Below are 20,295 nucleotides of genomic sequence, written 5' to 3' on the forward strand. Positions count from 1 at the left end.
AGCCACCATGTGGTTGCTGGGATTTGAACTCTGGACCTTCGGAAGAGCAGTCGGGTGCTCTTACCCACTGAGCCATCTCACCAGCCCCAGTCAGTGTTCTTAATGGATATGTTTCTGAACCATGGTCTTGTGAAAGGAAAGGAAGAGACAAGAGGGTGAAGGCAAACCTGAGGTCTTATAGTCAGAGAGTCCACAGGACATGCCGGTTGGTCGGTCAATCAGTCATTTGGTCCTCTGCAGGTTTGTTAAGTGTTTCCTAAGCTCCCAGCATACTTTCATGTATTCGTTATTCGGTATCTCATGGGACAATTTCAGCCATGGACCACTGTGAAGTACGACCAACTGTCACTAGGATTGAACTTGGTTTCATTTCTCAAGTCAAAGCCAGCAGCAGCTCCCAAGCCCAGTGGGTGGAAGCCTGCCAGTCCCTCCTAAGCCCCCAGACTGCCTGAAAGAGCACAGATTAGAATAAGGCTTTCCGGGTTCTGCTTCAAAGCACACACAGAAAATACTTAAGCTACACAGTAGGGTGAACTGGAAGGGGCCTGAGATACACATATGGGAGCCGGCAAAAACCTCAGTCCCTCCCTCCTCCATTTGTTTCACACAGTCTCTCTGTGTGTGACCCTGGTTTGCCTGGAGCTCACACTATGTGGCCAGTGTGGCCTCGAACTCACAGAGATCTGCCTGTCTCTGCCTCCCTAGTGCTAGAATAAAAGGCCTGTACCATGCCTGGCAAGTACTCTTAATATTATACAAGAAAATCAAATAGCCAGGTGTGTTATGTGTCTGTAATTCAAGTCCAGTGAGCTGAGGCAGAAGGACCAGAAGTGAGCTGAGGGCAGAAGCTAGCTAGTGACCGGAAGAACAAAGAGCTGAGCAGCAATCACATCCACTTGGCATGTTTACACTGCTTTAGCAGCATCTGGTGGGGGGGGAGCTATATAAGAAATTACTCGGGCTGCAGAGATGGCCCAGCGGTTAAGGGCACTGACTGCTCTTCCAGAGGTCCTGAGTTCAAATCCCAGCAACCACATGGTGGCCTACAACCATCTGTAATGGGATCTGATGTCCTCTTCTGGAGTGTCTGAAGACAGCGACAGTGTACTCATATAAATAAAATAAATAAATAATTCTAAAAAAAATTATGCAAAGGTTTTAGACTGGGGGGGGTGGGGCAGAATCTGTGACGTTGGAGAAAAAAGGTGCTTTGTAAAAGAGGCCTTGGGTTTGTTCCAACTTAATAGCTGCTCAAAAGTGACTTCCAGAAAGGCCTTTGGTGTCGAGATTCCTGCAAGGATAATCATTTTATCTGGCATGACTATGAAACTTTCAGGCCCCTGGTGCCCCTTTCAGCGTCCCCACAGTGGCAAGTTGCTTTTTATTTTATTTATTTATTTTTGAAGCAAATGCTTCCTAGTACAGTCTTTGCCGATGGCTTCTGATTCCTGTCCTGTGTTACACAGCACACGCCGACTCTACATCTACATTTTACAACAGTGGCAAGCACAGGAGCTGTTTAGAGCTGGCCGGAAGATGAAGGCTTTATTCTGAATAATTGCATGTGCTCTACATGATCCGGGGCAGATTTCTCAATTTTCCTCTCTCGGCTCCTTTTTAAGTCAAAGTTAAAAAGCAAGCCAACTTAAAGGAAAACAACAGCTAAATAGATATGGGGCAGGAGGTGTGCTGGAGACCAAGGCAGAAACTCTGAAGTCGCCATGAGTTACCTGAGTGTGTGTTGGGGGTGGGGGCACATTGGGCCATGCAGTCACAGGAAAGATGATGTAAGCACTTGCTTGGGTTTCTGACAGTGATGATAACTGGTGACGAGCCATCTTGGTGACCAGTTAGCTAATGTGTGAGCTGCTGCTTGCTCCACCGGCGTGTACTTTCCACGTGACTCTAATTGGCCCACACAGGAGTGAATCTGTGACCCTTCCCTCATTAGCCACATGCTCAGACCAGCTGAGCTAGCTCTCACTGGGTCACTGGGGTCTCTTGTAGGAAATTACCATTCCAGTGCCCCATGGCCCTCTTGTAACCCCAGCTAATGAATGTCCCATGGAGCCTAATGTCCTTCCTGGGGAAGCATGGGGCTCTACTCACAGCATATGTGATCTTCTGAAGGTTTAACCCAGGAAGAGCCAATTGAGGGAGCACAGAGAATTTGGGGGAGCCAAGGAACACATGCATGCTGAGAGAAAGGAGGACACGGTGCCAGTGTGGTGGATCTGGTCTCAAGGTAAAAAATGCAGAAAACTACAGAACATCACACAGCAAGTTCAAGTGTAAAGGGCACCAAGGGTGTGCTCTGTCGGCTTAGCAGGCTACATCACCAACGCTTTAAGACTGATTTTTATTTATGTGTGTCTGTGTCTGCCACATGTGTCTGGACCAGCATGGCCATCGGATGCTCTGCAGCTGGAGGTAAAGATGCTTGTGAGGCACCGACACAGTTGCTGGGATCTGCAGCTCTGTCCTTTGAGGGCCTGTAAGCACCTTAACCACGGAGCCATCTCTCCAGCCCCAACTGCCAGCTTTTAAAGATGAAAATGGTGTGTGCCTATTTTAGAGATGAGGAAACTAAGGCTCCGAAGTGATTCCTGAGAGCCAAAGACCCTCGCAGGAAATAAATTCACTATGAAATTCAGAGGATGGAGCTTTGCTGTAGCAGGCTGCCTCACTACAGGCCTGGAGCAATGGGCTAATCACAGGCAGGAACCTCCAAAATTAGGGGGCAGTTAAACCTTTCTCTTTACAAGATATATATATATATATATATATATATATATATAAAACTATATATATATAGTTATAGTATATACTATATAGTATATACTATATAGTTATATAGTATCTTTACAAGATATATATATATATGTAGTTATATATAGTTAGGTATATAGTTTTATATATAATAAAACTATGCATATAGTTATATATATGCATAGTTTCATATATAGTTATATAGTTATCATTATAGTTACGGAAACTAGACAAGTACAACCATAATCTTGTTTCTCCTTTGAAAATCAGTTGTTTTTTTTTTTTCCTGGTACTGGTATTTTATTTCTTTGTGTACATTAGGCCATGAATTCGTATGGAATGGGCTCCAGCTCAGGCTCTTTTCTGTTAGTCCTCACAATGTGTGCTTCTCTGAGAGGCGCAGGCTGGTGCTTCAGCTGCACCCAGGTGCCCTTCTCTTTGGCTTCCTTTTTCTTCTGGTCGTTCTCCTTCACCCGCTTCAGGAAGCTGTCTCTGCTCTTCAAGTGCTTGATGTGCTCAATCCGCACATTGATCCTCTTGGCCAGAATTTTGCCCTTAACCTGCTTGTTGACAATGATGCCCACAGCATGCTGGGTGACATTGTAGACTCTTCCGGTTTTGCCGTGGTAGCACTTATGGGGCATTCCTTTTTGAACAGTGCCCATTCCCTTGATGTCTACAATATCACCCTTCTTGTAGATTCGCCTGTATGTGGCCAAAGGAACAACGCCATGTTTCCTAAAAGACCTAGAGAACATATACCGGGTGCCTCTTCTCTTTCCCTTTGTGTTCGTCATTTTGGCGAGTTACTGGACGGCTGAGGCGGCGGAAAAGCTGAAAATCAGTTCTCATGTCACTCACCACATTTGCCTCCATCACGTTTGATGCAAGAAAATCATGTTTCAGGAAGGATAGGGAAGCCTTTTGGAGGCCTTGTCATGCATTAGGATGTCGGTAAGCACTGATACCCGAAACCCCCGACCCCGTTACTTGGCTGTTCCAATCTAACACAACAGGTTTCCTCTGTTCATTATAAATGCCCGTCTGACTCATGAACATGTCTGCATCCATTTCTGGAGTGGTCACTCCACTCAGTAGCAACCATTGCCACACCTGGGCTTTCACAGGGTGCTGCAGACTGTATCGGTTCAATTGTTTCTGCATTGTTTCAATTGCCAGAGAAACAAGGGATTCCGTACAGCGTGCAGGTGCAGTCTCCTGCCAGCAGGGGGAGATAGTGACCGACACCCTGAAGTAAGGGATACTGGGAATCACTTCTCATTCTTTTCTAAATTCATTTCCCTCCCTGACTGACAGCAGCTGCGCTGGCTGAGTTTAAGATTACAATCCACGACAACCCACATTGCCATGGGATGGGTCGTAGCTGATTTTTTTTTTTCCTTGATGTCAAAGCTTCTACATATTTAAGTATGGATAGCTGCCTGAGACATGGGTCCTTCCAAGAGCTAGTGAAGCAGTTTTCTTTAACCCACTGCCACCTAGTGGCAACTGAGCAGACTGAGAAAGATACTTGGTTCTATCCAAGACTAGCCGGCAAGGGTTTGTTTTTTTTTTTTTTTTTTTTTTCCCTCAGTTCTTTCTTATCCTACTCAGAAAACCAAGGTAAAGATAGATATAATTATTTATAGGCTTTCCATACCCTGGATAATGAGGTATGAAACAAGGGAATCATGGGCCTTGCCTTGTCCTCCCCTTTTGTGGTGGTTAGGCATTTACAAATGCAGTTGAGCCCAGGTTAACCTAGGTCTATTAGCACATGCCAAGTTAATGAGAGAAAGAATCAGGAGAGAAAGACAGTGAAAGCCAGAGTGAGCCAGGGGTTTGCCCATGCTAGACAAGCACTCTACCACCAAGCTATACTGTCCTTAGAGCTTTAGAGATTGGATCTAGCTATGCAGCCTAGGCTAGCTTCTGATTCCTGACTCTATCTCCAGTGTGCTGAGATGGCAGATGCATGCCATGTCTAAACCAGCGTGACTTGTTTGTCTGTCCTACTGGGTACGGAGAAAGCTCAAAGGAGAGATTAAGTCACCGACGTGGCAAGCCCTCAGGCCACCCAGCTTGCTTTCATGCAGAGGGAAGCTGTGACTCGTTCACAGATATCTGGAAGCCTCTAAGGATAAGAATTAATGGTGACTTCACCAGATCATGAGGAGAATGGATTAATGCCAGTGAAGGCCAGGCAGAAGTCGTCTATAGGGCGATTAGTACAGCTCAGAGTTGGGAGAACTCAAATTTAGGGGAACAAAGGTGCCTGGAGGATGGGACTCCAGAGATGTGCTTTGGTATCAAAAAGGCCCAAGATCATAACAACAGGACTGCAATTAGCTAAAGCTGGTTTATTTGGTTATGTGTCTGTGTGTGTGTGTGAGCACACACATTTGTGTGCATTTGTGTCTATGCTTAGGGCACTAGATGTTCTCCTTCACCCTCCCCCTTTGATTCGAAGTGGGGTCACATCCCTGAGCCTGGCTAGAAGCCAGTAAGTGCCATCATCTCTGCTGCCCACCATGATTTACACCTGGGGTTACAGGAATTGTGGGATGCCTGACTTGCTACCTGGTACATGGATCTGAAATCCAATCCTTATAACGGTGTAGCTCTTAGCTGTTGAGCCATTTCTCCAGCCCCTGCTTGTAATAATTTCACTTTCTAGATGTGTGTCTTCTCTTGGTAATAGACCCGAAATTTCTCCAGGATTCTCCCCAAGTTAGCAGAGACCAAGCAGCAAGCAAATGGATACAATCATATTTATTACAGTTTCCAGACTCCCATTTGACACATATTAAAAGCAGAACATTGCAAAGGTTACTAGCAGCAGGCCCCTTCAACAAGAAGGGTCTCCGTTAACTTAACAAGATGAGGTCGGTCAGGGGTTCTTATGTCAGTCGCTGTATGAGCGTTCCTAGTCATGTCATCCAGCTTCAGCCCTGTCCATAAAACCATCACCAGGTCACGGTGCAGAGGGGACATGGTGGCCACACTCTTTCCATGCCTGTACTGAATAAGCAAATTACTTTTGGTTGCTGTCATTTTAGGGTTTTTTTGTTGTTGTTGTTGTTTGTTTGTTTTTGTTTTTTTGAGACACTTTCCCTCTGCAGCTTAGACTGGCCCGGAACTCACAGGGATCCTCCTGCCTCAGTCTCCTAAGGACTGGGATTACAGGTGTGAGTGTTTTAGAGCATGGCTCACTGGCTTGCTTTCCTGCCAGAAAAACAAAAGAAGGGGCCTGGCTCAATACTCTAAAATCAGGCAGTCAATCGCCTACCCCTAGGAGTTCCGAGACATTTCCTCATAGTTGTGAAAATACAACATCAGGCATTTGCTCCCAAGGACTCACTTGATTTCAAATGAATGCAATGTGCCAGGAACCAAACTCCCAGCTTTCCCGGGGATGCCCGGGTTTGCAGCCGGTGTTCTCAGGGAGCCTGGACACCGCTGCTTAAAGGCCCCAAGGGTCCCAGGTGTGCCGAGTTTTCTTGCCCCTGATCTTTGGACCACCCATGTTGTTTCATGACAGAGGGCTTTCACTTTTATTAGGACCGTGCAAGAGAATTGACAGACATTTGAAACACTTCACACTGGGAGGTAAGGAAGCCCAAACCATCTTTAGAAAATTGTGACAGGTGCCCAAGGCTTATGTTAAATTTGCCAGAAAGTAACGGCAGACTTAAATTAACAGCCTTTCCTGTACAGGCCCGTTGAGATGGTTTTACTTCCAACCACTGAGAGAAGCCTCCTGGGTAAGAAAGACACAGGTGAACAGGGTACCAACAGCAGGCTGCATGCATTCCAGGTATGATGCAGGAAAAGAAAAATGAAAGACATCTCTCAAACCACTCTATACCACCAGACTCGTTCTTCCATTAACCTGACCTGCACACAGCAACCCTTTCATTCCTAAGAAGCACAGAAGGGGGTGAAACGCTTTGGGGGGAGCACCAGTGACAGCTAGCTGTCTTTGAATACTTGTAATGTTTTCCTACAGGAAAAATCTACGGGACATTTAAAGAAGCAATTTACAGAACCGAGTGTATTTCATGATTTTGCCTGGGTGGCTGTCACAGAAACAGTGCAAACAGAAACACAGACACCCACTTCCACTTGTGCTGGGCCTGTTTCTTTTGTCTTAAAGGGCAGAAGTGTCGGGCGCAGACCTCTGTGAGGCTGACAAGGACTAAGGGCAGCTCGGAGCTCATGACCTGACAGCTCGAGGGGCACTCTTTCTCTGCCAAGGCTGATGAGTCTGCTCCTGCTCTGACAGCAGCTCACACCTGAATGCACTCTACCTTGATGTGCATCAGGCAAAGACAGAGCACGATAGAGAGACTCCTTCAGACCCCCTGCCTTGGACGCTAACCGGCTAAGCATTTCACAAACCACCTGCTGGTCCTAAGAAGGGGACCCTCAAGCTTCCCAGACACTAAAACGGACAACCCAGGTGAAAGCTGTACTGATACGGAGTTCAAGAACGGCTTTGTGGACACAGACTTGCATGTGGTAGAACCCTGGTTCTACATTAACTCTGCCCATTTAATGCACGAGACTTTCAAAACAGTATTCCCGCCTATAACCTTCCCCAGCTTTCCTGCAAGCTACATGGATGGATGGTGCCTGACTTGACCAGCGAGTGGTTGTCCCAGGTGGTGGTGTGGGCACAGCTGGCAGCTTCTGCAAGCTGAGCACAGACAACAAACAGGCAGACCACTCTGTCAACCCAGCCACTGACCACAACACAGACAGAAACCTGGGGCTCTGTACAATGGCTGACTGGGCCTAACCCCCTTGGTTTATTTAACTGTATTCCTTAGTCCCTGGACAGTCCCCAGGGCCCTGTCCTGTCCTGTCTGTTGTCTCCCTTGAATTTGAGCATGAACCTTTAACAGCCCTGTTCAGGCAGTGATTCTTGCCCACCTATAACTTCTCTTCAAGCTGAGCACCAGAACTGTGGCTAAGCTGGGTCACTCTTAACGGCGGAGCCACAGGGTGACAGGTGGCCTCTTCAGTTGGAGCATTGGCAGGCAGAGGCAGGCAGATCTGTGTTTGAAACTAGCCTGGTTTACTTAGTGAGTTTCAGACCAGCCAGGCAGACACAGTGAAACTGTTTCAAAATAAATAAATTAATTAAAAATAAGCTATAATTTGTGAATTATTCAGGTAGCTAGAAATTAGTTTGAACAATCAAAGCCATTTATTCAAAAGTAAGGTGTATCCTTAAGCAAACGTAACTCCACGGGACACAAGTGAGGCGGCTCTAGTCTAGTCCTGAATCGCGGGGCTCCCAGGAGAAAGGGGTGCACCTTCTAGTTCCTGACCTCACCAACCATTCCCTGGCCTCTTCTTTCCTCATAAGGGAAACTTCAGCTGGTGACTCAGGTATTCATCCATCCATGCCAGGGACTCATTAACAGAGCACAGGGCCCACCATGAAGCACCCAGTCCAGGGCCCCAGTCCCGCATACCCCTAGCCACTACAGTGATTCGTGGATGACCTGTGTGGCACCATTTCGGGGAAGCAGTACATTGTTAGGACCTACTTTTCTTTATTTTTGAAAACTGTTCCAATGCTAAAGGCGATAATTTATTAAATTGACTTTTCTAAAAAATAATTACCATGAAATTGCATATTTCCTAGAGAGTATTCATTTCAGAATCACCACCCAAATTAAACAAATAAATGGAGGNGATCTAAAGATAGAACACACACAGTTTAAATTTTCACAGAGAGAATTGCCATGTTGAGGGGAAAATTATAAATCAATCCTTTTAGAAATATGGGAGAGCTCTATGACAACAAGAGGGTCACCAGGGATGACAGAAATGCGTTCTATTCCTTTTGAATGCACCTTTTTACATAATCGGAGGAAAAGAGCATCCATTATAGCTTCTAGCGAAGGGGCAACAGGGTGGATGGGGGAACACTGCCCCTCAGGGAGCACTGCTGGAGACAGCAGCATTCCAGACTGATAGTGAACAAAGCAGCTGCTGACCCGAGAACAAGCCCAGGCCGGGAGACAGAGGGGAATCCAAACTTCAGGATCAAAGAGCTTCAAGCTCCGAGCCTCACCCAGAGCTCCCAGACCCAGTGTGCCTGCCCTGCCTTCACACTTAGATACAACCAGAAATAAAAACAGGTAAAGTGAGAAGAGAGAGGAGCCCAGAACAGCCCCTGGGGGAGCAGTGCTGTTTTAGATGCATACTCTCCCTTCAGTACCAGAACAGACGCAGGCCGGGGATGTGGGGCAGCCGCAGACAGAAAGTCGCTTTCTCCTGGATGGAAGGAAGTGTTCCTCTGAGAACTCCTGCTTCTTTCTGGAGGAAGGACCAGGTCATGGAAAGCAGCCTCTGATGAAGGCTACAAGACCAGAAGTGACAGCTGCAAGATCCCTCTCTCAGATAGCACCTGCCTCGCTCACAGGACAACAAGTTTTACAGAGCTATGCTATAGAGTAGGGAAAATGTATTCATGGCACTTAGATATGCTTAGAGGCTGTACAACGCCTTCCTAAAATTCTGCCACAATGCCCTGGTGAGGTAGGTGTCTGATGGGGAAACTGAGGCACATCTGCTGATATTGTCTGATGAGGCAGTGGTCCAAGCTAACAGAAGAACCAAGCCCCTTACACCTTATTTGCCCTGCTTTCTCAGAGGGCTTCAATGCTATTCACACACCTGGCAGGGGAAATGCTCTATGCATACATACACATAGACATTTGAACTAGCTAGCTACTTCTCATTCTTTCTCTCTCTCTCTCTGTTGCTCTCTCTCTCTCTCTGTTGCTCTCTCTGTTGCTCTCTCTCTCTCTCTCTCTCTCTCTCTCTCTCTCTCTCTCTCTCTCTTTTTCCGAGACAGGGTTTCTCTGTGTAGCCCTGGCTGTCCTGGAACTCACTGTCCTAGACCAGGCTGGCCTCGAACTCAGAAATCCACCTGCCTCTGCCTCCCGAGTGCTGGGATTAAAGGTGTGCGCCACCACGGCCCGGCTTCATTCTCCTTTTGAACATAAGTTATCTGAGATAGAGCGAGTATAAACAAAACTTTGTAAGTCAATAGTGCCTAACAGTCTATGTCAAAATGCAGCCCATTCTATACTAGGGATTGAAAAGCATACTGTGAGATAATTCAAGTAGGAGCACCCTGGGTCCTTTGGTATTCCTGACACTCAAGCATAAATGGGAGTCAAGTGTCCTTAGGACACACCCGTCCTTCTTTCTAAGAACCTCACTGGCTTGACACGGGGAATCCCTCTTTCACGGTAACACCATTCCCAGAGACTTTCTACACAAGGCCAGGCCCGCCTGGAAAGGTGACTCAGCCGCGTGAGAGATGTGGATTACTGAGTTCATGTAGGACTCTCTGAAGTCAGACACCAAGGGCACATGAGGACAGGTCACACACAACACATGGGGTGACAACAGCACATGTCACATGCACTAGCACCATGCCACAGGAGTCGAGAGGACAACAAGCCACCACGAGTGCGGTACAGCCCCGTCTGGTGTGCCATGTGCAGAGGCCGCCTCTGGTGAGGGGCGGACAAGCTTCTGCGTGCCTTCCCACAGGAGGAGGGAACAGAGCAGAGGGGACCACTGGCTGCTCTGAGCGACCACCGAGCTGAGCTTCACTCCGCCATCAGCTGGTAACTTTCCTGGACCTTATTAATATTCAAGGATTAAGAAATTTCATTTCTTGATCAAGAGAGAATGATGTAGAACAAAGATAAGTTTCAAGATATGGGTGCAGGATCTTGGGCAGTTTACATCGATCAAACGTGATCATCACGAGATCAAACTCACGGTGCTCAGAGCACTAGCTTTTAGAAATGAAATTATTCCTTCTCAGACATTTCCGAGGTTTCCACAGAGTGGATTCCCCTCGTACTATGACCCTAAGTCAAAGCGAAGCGCTTACGCTGGAGACTCGAGCAGCCAGTGACAGCCCGTCAGAGCCTGTCCTGTGAATGGCTTCTGCCTGGTTAGTCCTGCTGACCTGTCCTTCCAGAGGGTGAGCCAGCTCTGTGCCCTGCATGGGCAGGACCAGCGGGACTCACTCCGACTCGCACTGTGTGGGAGACTAGGATATAGCAGAGAACAGTTCATGCACTTTATTTCTACAACCCAAAGGTCACGTGGGCTGAGCTGCTCACTGGGCCAGATGGACCAGCAGGACATTCTCGCCGCGAATGAAAATCTGATTTATGTGCCGAGTGAATACCTGCTGGTAATCCACCTTGGGCTTTCGCTTTTTCTTACGGGACTGGCCCCGTGAAAGGGTGGTGGCCCTGGAGAAGGTACCTCCCACACTGGACCCTTCTGTCCGTGTAGTCCTCCCTGACAGCTCAGACCTGGACTCCTCCCTTGCAGATGCCTGCAGGGAAGAAGGGACGGAGCGGGAGCGCCTGTGTGAGCTCCGGTCGGTGTCCCCTCGTCCCCATACCGAAGCCACCTTCCAAGTAGATGTCTGGGAGTATCGAGACAGGGTGGAGTCCTCAACTGCAGATTTGGAATCCGCTTCCTTTTTGGAGGAATCTTGAAGTTTCAGCCGATCAAAGAGCTATAAGGAAAGCAGTGACCACTATCAGCCATGGTAATGCCTACAATGTAATTCTGTCATCACACGACATCTTGTAAATGCCTTGCACTGACATTTTTAAAAGGTAGCAGTCACTTTCTAACTTCTGGACATAATTCAGATAACGATGGCAAGATAAAAGGTACCCTTATCTCTGTGTTACGGAGCTGAAAGGCATTAAGCCTTCAAAGAGGCAACCTGTGGCTCATGTACGTAGGTAAGAAGCAGGTGCTTTTGGGATATGCTGGGAGCGTGAGTGAGGGGCTCAGACTCTGATAAAGGCAGTGGGCTTATGATCAAGGCTTCTATGCTACAAGGCAGGATGGGTACACAGGAAGTCAGGGGGAGCTGCCTACCCTAGTGAGAGTTAGCGAAGAATCCCGTTCGTAAGCTTTTCCTAAGACAGGTTTACGGTAGGTCTCATCCACGTCAGTGAGGGCCTGCAGGAAGAGCCCAAAGGGGAGAAAAGGAAAAACAAGGGTTATTTATAGAGGTTTGCAAAAAGGCAGAGGACTATCTAATAATGGCAGAGCCAAACAGGTGAACTCCACAGCCTGGACACTAGATGATGGTAAGGTCTGACGCCAGCTGCCTAGGATTTCCAAGCTCCTTCTAGTAGATGAAATGAGCTTCTTTAACAATGGCGAGGTCTTTGCAACACCACAGTAGATATTCTAAAATTTCAGTGCACATAAGCATGCAGGGAGCTTATTAAAATCCAAACACGAGGCTGCTCTTTTTTAAGTGAGTTTCTGTGTTGGTTACTTTGGTTAGGTTTTTCTTTTCTCTCCCCCTCTACCTGTACCCCACCTCCTCCTCCTTCCCCGCTCTGAGACAGGGTCTCCTTACAGAGACATGGCTGCCGAGAACTCTCTATGTAAACCAAGCTGACCTGAAACTCACTGAGAGCCACCTGCTTCTGCCTCTCACGTGCTGCGATTAAAAGTGTACACTAGCACCCTGCTAACTTTTTTTTTTTTAATTTGTGTGTATTCAGGGAGACTGTGCACAATGCACATTGTGTTGCAACTCTGAGGGGAGAGGTAACCTGACAGGCAGGTGTCAAGGAATATCACAAAGTCACACCACACAACAAATCTCACATGAGATTTACTGGAAGAGACACAGAAGGGTGGCTACCTGTGCTTGGGTGAGACGCAGCAGAGAACTGAGCAGGAGGCGGGCTTTATATAGGGTTTCGTGGGGAAGGAATTTTCCAGGGTGAAGATTTCCAGGGTGAGGATTGGTAGAATTTCAAGCCAAGCCCAGGGATTGGTGGGTTTTCTAACCTGGAAGTAGGCTTGGACCTTTTACCCTAAAAGGCAGACTTATATGGGGTTTCCTGGGGGCAGGGTTCCAGGGTAGAGGTTTTCAGGGTGGAGACTGGTGAGATTTCCAATCCTGAGTTTAGGGTGATCCCAGGGATGGGTGGCAAGCCCCCCTACACTCGTGTTATCACCTGGGCACACAGGTCAACAGGACTCAGCTTTTACTTTCTACAGTGGGATCTGGGGATCAAATCTGGTCATCAGGCTTGGTGGCCAGCGACTACCTGCTTGAGCCATTTCACGAGTCTCAAGATTAGAGATTCCCACATGTACTGTTCAGCAGAAATCGTGGGTGATTCTGCTGCAGGGCGGCTGCAAGCCGTGTACACACTAGAAGCATGGCTGCTCCTTTAGCCTTAGTCTCAGTCAGCCTGGGGTTCACCAGAGTGAAGTGAGCCTCACAGAAACTGTCAGGATCAATGCCACTGCAATGAAGCTACTCTGAAGAATGTAAACTCACCCTACAAATCTAGAGACACAGTAACTATGACCACTACTGTCAATAAATATACTCTCTTTAATTCTCTCCTCCCAGGGCCAGGCCTGGTGGTTCACCCTCTAATCTCAGACAGGGGACTGAGGCAGGATGACAACTACCACAAGTTCAAGGCCAGTCTAGACAGCATAATGGGTTCCAGAATGTAGAGTGAGATCCTGTCCACAAATCTGGAGAGAGAAACTTGTCTCTTTTCAACAAAAAAAATCATCACAGTGTGTTAGCGTACTTTTAGAAATGAGGAAAGAGGTTCAGAGGGAATGCCCAATGGGGCCACCCCTAGGATCCAAATTCCATAACAATTAAAAGGAGGGTTTCAAGCCAGATGCCCAGGAGACCAGCAGTCACACTGAACTCAGGTGTCACATTCCTCAGAAGTTGGTCACCTTGTTTTTTGACACAGGAACAAAACAATGGCTGTCAGGCATGGTGGCACACATCTCTAATTCCACCACTCAGAAGGCAGAGGAAGGTGGATCTCTGAGTTCTACAGTAGCCTCATCTGCAGAGTGAGTTCCATCAGGAGTACATAGTGAGACTTGTCTACAGCCTGGTCTACACAGCTAGTTCCAGAATAGCCAGGGCCACACAGAGAAACTGTGTCTCAATCAAAAACAAACAAGCAAAAGAACGGCTGGTGGGCAGCTTGTCTAAATTACTAAAGGAAGACGTAAGTATTCTTTAAGATTTGTCAGCCTCAGCACTATGGGCACGTGGGACAGGATCGTTCTTTGATTGGTGGAGCGAGGCTATCTTATGTGCTGTCAGACATCAACCCACACTTGTATTTTAAAAAACAGCTCATGAGGATCACATGGGCGATGTTTGGCATTTAATCAGGTAGAAGTCGAGGAAGGCAGATTATTTTCCACTATATGGATGTGCTTCAGTCATTATTTCTGAAATTGACCCCACTGATGTGGTGGGGGTTTAAACAGGAATGGCCCCTACAGACTCATGTGTTTGAATCCTTAGTCACTGGGAGTGACACTATTTTGTTGAAGGAAGTGTGTCACTATGGAGGCAGGCTTTAAGGTCATATGTGTTCAAGCTATGTCCAGTGTGGCACACAGTCTCCTTCTGCCTGTGGATCAAGATGTAGAACTCTCAGCTCCTTCTGTAGCACCATGTCTGCCTGCAGGCCACCATGCTGCAGGCACCATGGCAGTAATGGACTGAACCTCTGAAGCTATAAGTCGGCCCCCATCTGAATGTTTCCTTTGTAAGAGTTGCTGTGGTCATCTCGTCTCCTCATAGCAATGGAACCCCATCTAAGCAGCACTCCAGCATTTCTCAGATGTGACTATTGAAAAATAATCACAATCTACATACACTGCCCTGCATTCCTGGGAGAAGGGAAACGCCAAACCGCCCAGGTCGAGCACCCTTGCTTTAAGGGAAACGAGCAGAGAGGCCTTGTCAGTGGTGACTGTCAGGTCCATAAAGTATAATTCTGAGAAATCATTCCTAGGGCGTTGCTTAACAAGGTTACTTGGGCCCTTTAGACACACAGGAGATTTTTTAAAAGGCTTGTTACCATATTCCAGAACTTGTCGAAGGCAACGAGGAAGCCAGTGCAGACACCTCGGAGTCCCTTGAAGGTGCGGATGTGAACGTTCACCTTGACTCCCTCTCGGATGCAGCGGTGCAGTTCACCCAGAGGGCTACCTTCATGCACTGAAACAAGCAGAGGCCTTGGTCAGCACTGGATGACACCAGCCTCTCTGGCGGGGCTGCCAGGGCCTCCCGGCACACCCAAGGAACCCTCATCTCCACCACCAAGGAGCTCCATGGGTGCAGGCTGAACATAGCCAACGCACTTGGAAAGGATGCCAGATTCCAACAGACTGCGGAGAAGCCGCCATGTGTGACTCAAATCTAAATCGTTCACTATCTATAAGTGTCGACTCTGTTTGATGAGGACAGTGACTCTAAGATGTACCATCACTTTTAAAAATGTCTGCAGGCAAAAAAAGAAATAAAGGGGAGTGCACGCGCCAGTAGATGGTTCTCAGTCCTGCGCTGTTCAGTGTAATTCTGGTGAGCTGCATTCCTGGGTCAACCTTTTCAGGAACCAAAAGCCCTGATCCTATGTTGAGGAGAATAAAGTGTGCCTTATATTGCTTCTAAATCTATGCTAGCCTCTCAAAGGAAATGGCTGTTTAGGAAGCTAAGTATTATTCATTAAAATAAAAACAGGGGGAGGGGAAAATAAAATAAAAATAAATAAAACAAAAACATACTTTAAACAGGGCTTGGTAGCACACACCTTTAATTCCAGCACTCAGAAGTCAGAGGCAGGCAGATATCTGAGTTCAGGCCAGCCTGGTCTACAGAGCGAGTTCTAGAACAGCTAGAACTTTACGGAGGAACCCTGTCTCAAAAACAAAAAACTCATAAACAAACAAACAAACAAACAAACATGAACATTTAAGAAATGGAACCATTATAGTTATTTTCATGGCTTCAGAGAACTGTTCATTTGGGTAATTTTATATTATGTGCCATAAAAGTTTTAAAGTTGTACTCTGATGTGGCGGCACACGCTTTTAATCCCAGTACTTTGGAGGCAGAGGCATAAACTATAAAAGTTATTTCAGTATTTATAATGTTATTTACTTTATTTTAATCAATATGTTGCTATAGCTGCCTTTAGGATGAATTAGTCTGTTTAATTATATATTTTTAAAATTTTTTAAATTGTATTTTTGGGGCTGGAGAGATGTCTCAGCAGTTAAGAGCACTGACTGCTCTTCCAGAGGTCCTGAGTTCAATTCCCAGCAACCACATGGTGACTCACAACCATCTGTAATGAGATCTGATGCCCTCTTCTAATGTGTCTGAAGACAGCTACAGTGTACTCATATACATAAAATAAATAAACCTTTAAAAATATTTTTCAATTTATCATATATAATACTAGGTAGGTTTCATCATGGCATTTCGAATCAACATTTGTTACTGTTGTAGAATGGCCTTTGGATGCCCACTCTGGGGGAGCCCCGGGAGTTACTGTATTTCAGCGTGCATCTTCACACGGGGAGGAAATGGGCCTGCTGGTGCGAGGCGCATATACTGAGTGTCTGGCTGCTGAGAGCCCTACACAGCAGTGTGAGCACACAGGGAAGGAGTGATCGGCAGGAAAGACTGCGTTTTTATGTGGGAGCTTCCCTTGCAGAGCTTGGCGCAATGATAGGTGTCCCCTACTTCATGTCAACTTATCTTCCCTGTGCTACTGGTTCTAGTAATTAAAAAGAAACCCACAAGCCAAAGAACCCCGGTGCATTTTTTAAAACAGCGATTTCATTATCGCTAGTGGTATTACACATTACACTTGTATGTCAGTTTAGATAACTGATTTCTTCATTCATGAGTTGGTGTCGAAATGAAAACCATGACAAATGAAGGAAAATCCTCTTGGGAGAAAAATGACTCAACAAGTGAAAGTGGGAGTTTATATATCATGTTGGAAATTAGGTTACACGGTACAGTTGGAGGCAAACGCCAGGGACAGTGGCCTTAGAAGGAAGCAGAGGGGCTGGCTAAGCTCACATTCAAAACTGTAAGAAAGGAACAGAACAAAATACTAACAAGTGCTCACAGTGTGGGCCAGACAGCATGAGAAAACTACCCAGTCAACTAACCTGAGCCCACAGGGGCTCGCAGAGACTGAACCGCCAACCAGGGAGCCTGCATGGGACTGACCTAGGCCCTCTGTATATATGTAATGGTTGTGCATCCTGGTCTTCACGTGGGACTCCTAACAGCAAGAGCAGGGAATGTCTGTGACCCTGCTGCCTGCCTTTGGGACCCGTTTCCCCTACTGGGCTCTCTCTTCTAGCCTCAATAGGAGAGGATACACTTAGTCTCGCTACAACTCGATATGATGCCAAGTCTGACTGATAATCATGGGAGGCCTCCCCTTTTCTGAAGAGAAAGGGAAGAGGGATAGAAGAGGACCAGGAGGAGAGGAGGGAGGGTATGATGGTTTGTAGATGCTTGGCTCAGGGAGTGGCATGATTAGAAGGTATGGCCCGGTTCGAGTAGGTATGGCCTTTTTTGAAGTATGTGCTGCACTGTGGGTATGGGCTTTAAGACCCTCATCCTAGCTTCCTGGAAGCCAATATTCTGCTAGCAGCCTTCAAATGAAGATGCAAAACTCTCAGCTCCTCCTGCACCATACCTGCCTAGATGCTGCCACGTTCCAGCCTTGGTGATAATGGACTGAACCTTTAAACCTGTAAGCCAGCCCCAATTAAATGTTGTCCTTATAAGAGTTGCCTTGGTCATGGTGTCTGTTCACAGCACTAAAACCCTAACTAAGACAGAGGGGAAACTGCTGTCGGGATGTAAACTAATTAATTAATAGAAATAAAACAAAATAAAAAAGGAATGCTTACAACAAAGACCTATCACAAAGTTAACTTTCTTCTCTAGTGAGCTTTATCTAAGAACGCCTACGCCAAGTACTGTCAGGGAAAGCTGGGTCCTGCTGGCACTCACAAAGATCTCAGTCCAGTGCACAATACAAAGAAGCTCAAGGGCATCGAAGTGGCTTGTTTAAGGTCATTTGCTTAGTCAACAGCTGAGCCAACACTCAGTCCAAGCAGCTAGGAGTATCCTGACCTTTAATTATGTCAACCTGAAAATAATAATGACCACCACTGAAACAACGGGCAGAAAGTCGTCACTCGGGATGTTGATGAAAACTTCCCAATTAGAGAATGTCACTGTCCTAAATGTTTTCAAATGTTTATGAGTTTAACCCTTACAGAGCCAGACAGTCACTATTACTGCTTTCATTAACCACGTTGGAAAAGTCAGGCCCAAGGGTGTAACTTGCCTAAAATAAAAGAGTCAGAAATGAGAGATGCCAGTGTTCAAACTTAAGTGAAGCCTATACACTATGAGAAGGGCTAACCTCTGCTATACATAAAGTGTACTGAATAACTTGAGTTTTCAAGATTGTGTTGTCATTCATGTCCTTCCTTCAAATCCTAAAGGTGGCCCTTGGAGAAACTCCTTAACAAATCTAACCCCTGTGCTTCAGGCACTTGCTTGCTTTCTGGAGGCTGTTCTTTGCAGTATCCACCCATCTCTCATGGTACTCCATCTGCTTCAGGGTTTCAGTGATGAGGGCTAACACCTTGAGTGAGGTCTTAACTCCAGAAATGAACTTAGTCGTGAGAGCCAGGTGGAGCTGGTTTTCTCACAGTCCTGACAGCACAGGAAAACCAGAACTGCTCTCAAGTGTTTCCCGTGACAATCTTGGTAGCAAGGAGGTAGCAGGAATAAATGTCACACTCTGAGACTTGGGTGCAATTCAATAACCTAACAGTGGCAACACACATAGGCAAAAACAAAGTACTGTAGCAGCTTGTTCCAGAGCCAGGCACGCTCTGTCTTTCTGCTATGGCTGTGAGAGCCAGCTCTGGGAAATCCTGGCTGGGCTGGGAGGATCTGGTACAGTATGCCAGCCCACAAAGGCTCCGGCAGCAGTGCACTGCTTTTCAGGGTCTTTCTCTCTTAATAAACAAATTTCTAGGAACATAACAAAACAAAATCTCTCACTGAGTTCACACCTTCTATTCCAAAAAAAGCCACTTTAACATTGTAACGATTTAATTAGCAGGCTACAGAAGCTATGACTGGCTAAGTAGGTCATTATGTTCACAGGGCAGATGTCATAACTATTTGATATAGCCCTAGGCTGTTTTTATTCCATTTAAACAAGATCTAAATAGCACATTAGAACCTTTGCTGTTTAAGGCTTCATTCATCCTGCGGATCTATTAGGAAGCTGCAAGAAATTCTCTTGTGCCATTTCTACCTTTAGAATTTTAAAACAACCTGCACACAGGGTAGGTAACCTGAGCCTGACAGATAGTCCTGCCCCAGCCAGCCAGTAGCTGTAAAACCGCACCTGTGTTTTGGTAGCATTCTGTGTCTGCGGCACTCCAACACTAGTGATTTAATGTGAACACATGCCGATCAAGTCCCTGCAGCCGTTTTGGAAACGGCACCCCAGGCGGGGCTGTCAGTTCCCATGCTGGGATAGGAGACGTGTCTTGTGCTATTATGTGAACATACCCATCTCCTCACTCTCCACCTGACCCTCAAATCCCACACACCTTCAGACTGGCTGTGCTCCAACACAACTTCTGTACACCTCCTCAACTCCCTGCAGTGGTCCCCAAGATCTCTCATCATTTCTGCAGACCTCTGATGTTCGCCCCCATCCCCCCAAACTGTCTACAAGCCCTACAATCGCTCCGTAAGCCTCATCACTACCGCAGCCCCTCTGCAGCTCCTCACTACCTGGGGGACATTCCTCCGGACATGATAGCCTGTGCAGATCTCCCCCACCCCCACCTCATCCCTACCGCCGTGGGTCGTCACTCTCCCTGTTCCTCAACTCGTGCAGTCTCTGTGACTCACAGGTGACCGTGCCCCCACGCGCCCCCACGGCCCCCGAGACTCCCGCAGACGCCCTCTGCAAGCCCTGCTTAGACCTCCAGCCGCCCCACAGCACTCACAAGGCATCCGCGTAAGCACATTGCGGGGTGCCTTCTTGCTGCGCCCCGGGCCCTGGCGTCGCGCTCCGGCCGTGCCGTCCGTGTCCTCCTTGACCACCATGAGCCGGCGCAGGCGCTGGATGCGCTCGGGATCCGGGGTGGGCGCGGCGCGGCGACGGGCCCTGGACGAGCTCCCGGCTCCCGTGGAGGTTCCGGTGGAGGTTCCCGCCGAGGCTGGCTCCCCGGTGCCCCGAGCCCGACCGCGCCCGGTGCGCCCGCCCTTCAGGAAGCTCTCGTACTCCGCCACGTTGTTGAAGCAGGGCGCGTTGGGGTAGGGAATGGGCGGCAGGCGAGGTGCGTACAAGGCCAGCAGCGGGTCGAAGCTGTAGGAGCTGACGTCCAGCCGCGGGCTGGGCGGGCTGGCTGGGCTGCCGGCGCGAGCCGACCTCGCCCCCCACTCGCTCTCCTCCATGTTTGAAAGGCCCGCAAGCAGAAGCCGATGGGCGGGAGGAAGGAGCCGAGCCGCCAGAGGGCGGCACTGCGCAGCCGCAGCCGCGGCTCAAGGGGACGCACTGCGCAGCCGCGGCCACCAGGGGG

The 20,295-nt window shown here is 47.7% G+C and overlaps 1 protein-coding gene and 1 pseudogene across 2 annotated transcripts; both read right to left on the bottom strand.

Moving 5' to 3' along the window:
* Positions 1-3,086: 3,086 nt before the first annotated feature.
* Positions 3,087-3,566, bottom strand: LOC110305510 (annotated as a pseudogene).
* A 1,998-nt stretch (positions 3,567-5,564) lies between these two features.
* Positions 5,565-20,198, bottom strand: Lsm11 (LSM11, U7 small nuclear RNA associated). Of its 2 annotated transcripts, XM_029484104.1 has the most exons (5): positions 19,720-20,198; positions 14,721-14,860; positions 11,716-11,799; positions 11,003-11,341; positions 5,565-6,571 (listed from the first exon to the last, which is right to left on the bottom strand). In XM_029484104.1, exons 1-5 carry the CDS (start codon positions 20,168-20,170, stop codon positions 6,503-6,505), a joined length of 1,083 nt encoding a protein of 360 aa, XP_029339964.1. In that variant the 5' UTR covers positions 20,171-20,198; the 3' UTR covers positions 5,565-6,502. The 2 variants fall into 2 exon arrangements, with proteins under 2 accessions (XP_029339964.1, XP_021033616.1); XM_021177957.2 differs by lacking the exon at positions 5,565-6,571 and having other exon boundaries at positions 10,870-11,341.
* Between the last annotated feature and the right edge of the window lie 97 nt (positions 20,199-20,295).

The sequence above is a fragment of the Mus caroli genome, chromosome 11 (assembly GCF_900094665.2).
Source record: "Mus caroli chromosome 11, CAROLI_EIJ_v1.1, whole genome shotgun sequence".
Lineage (NCBI taxonomy): Eukaryota > Metazoa > Chordata > Mammalia > Rodentia > Muridae > Mus > Mus caroli.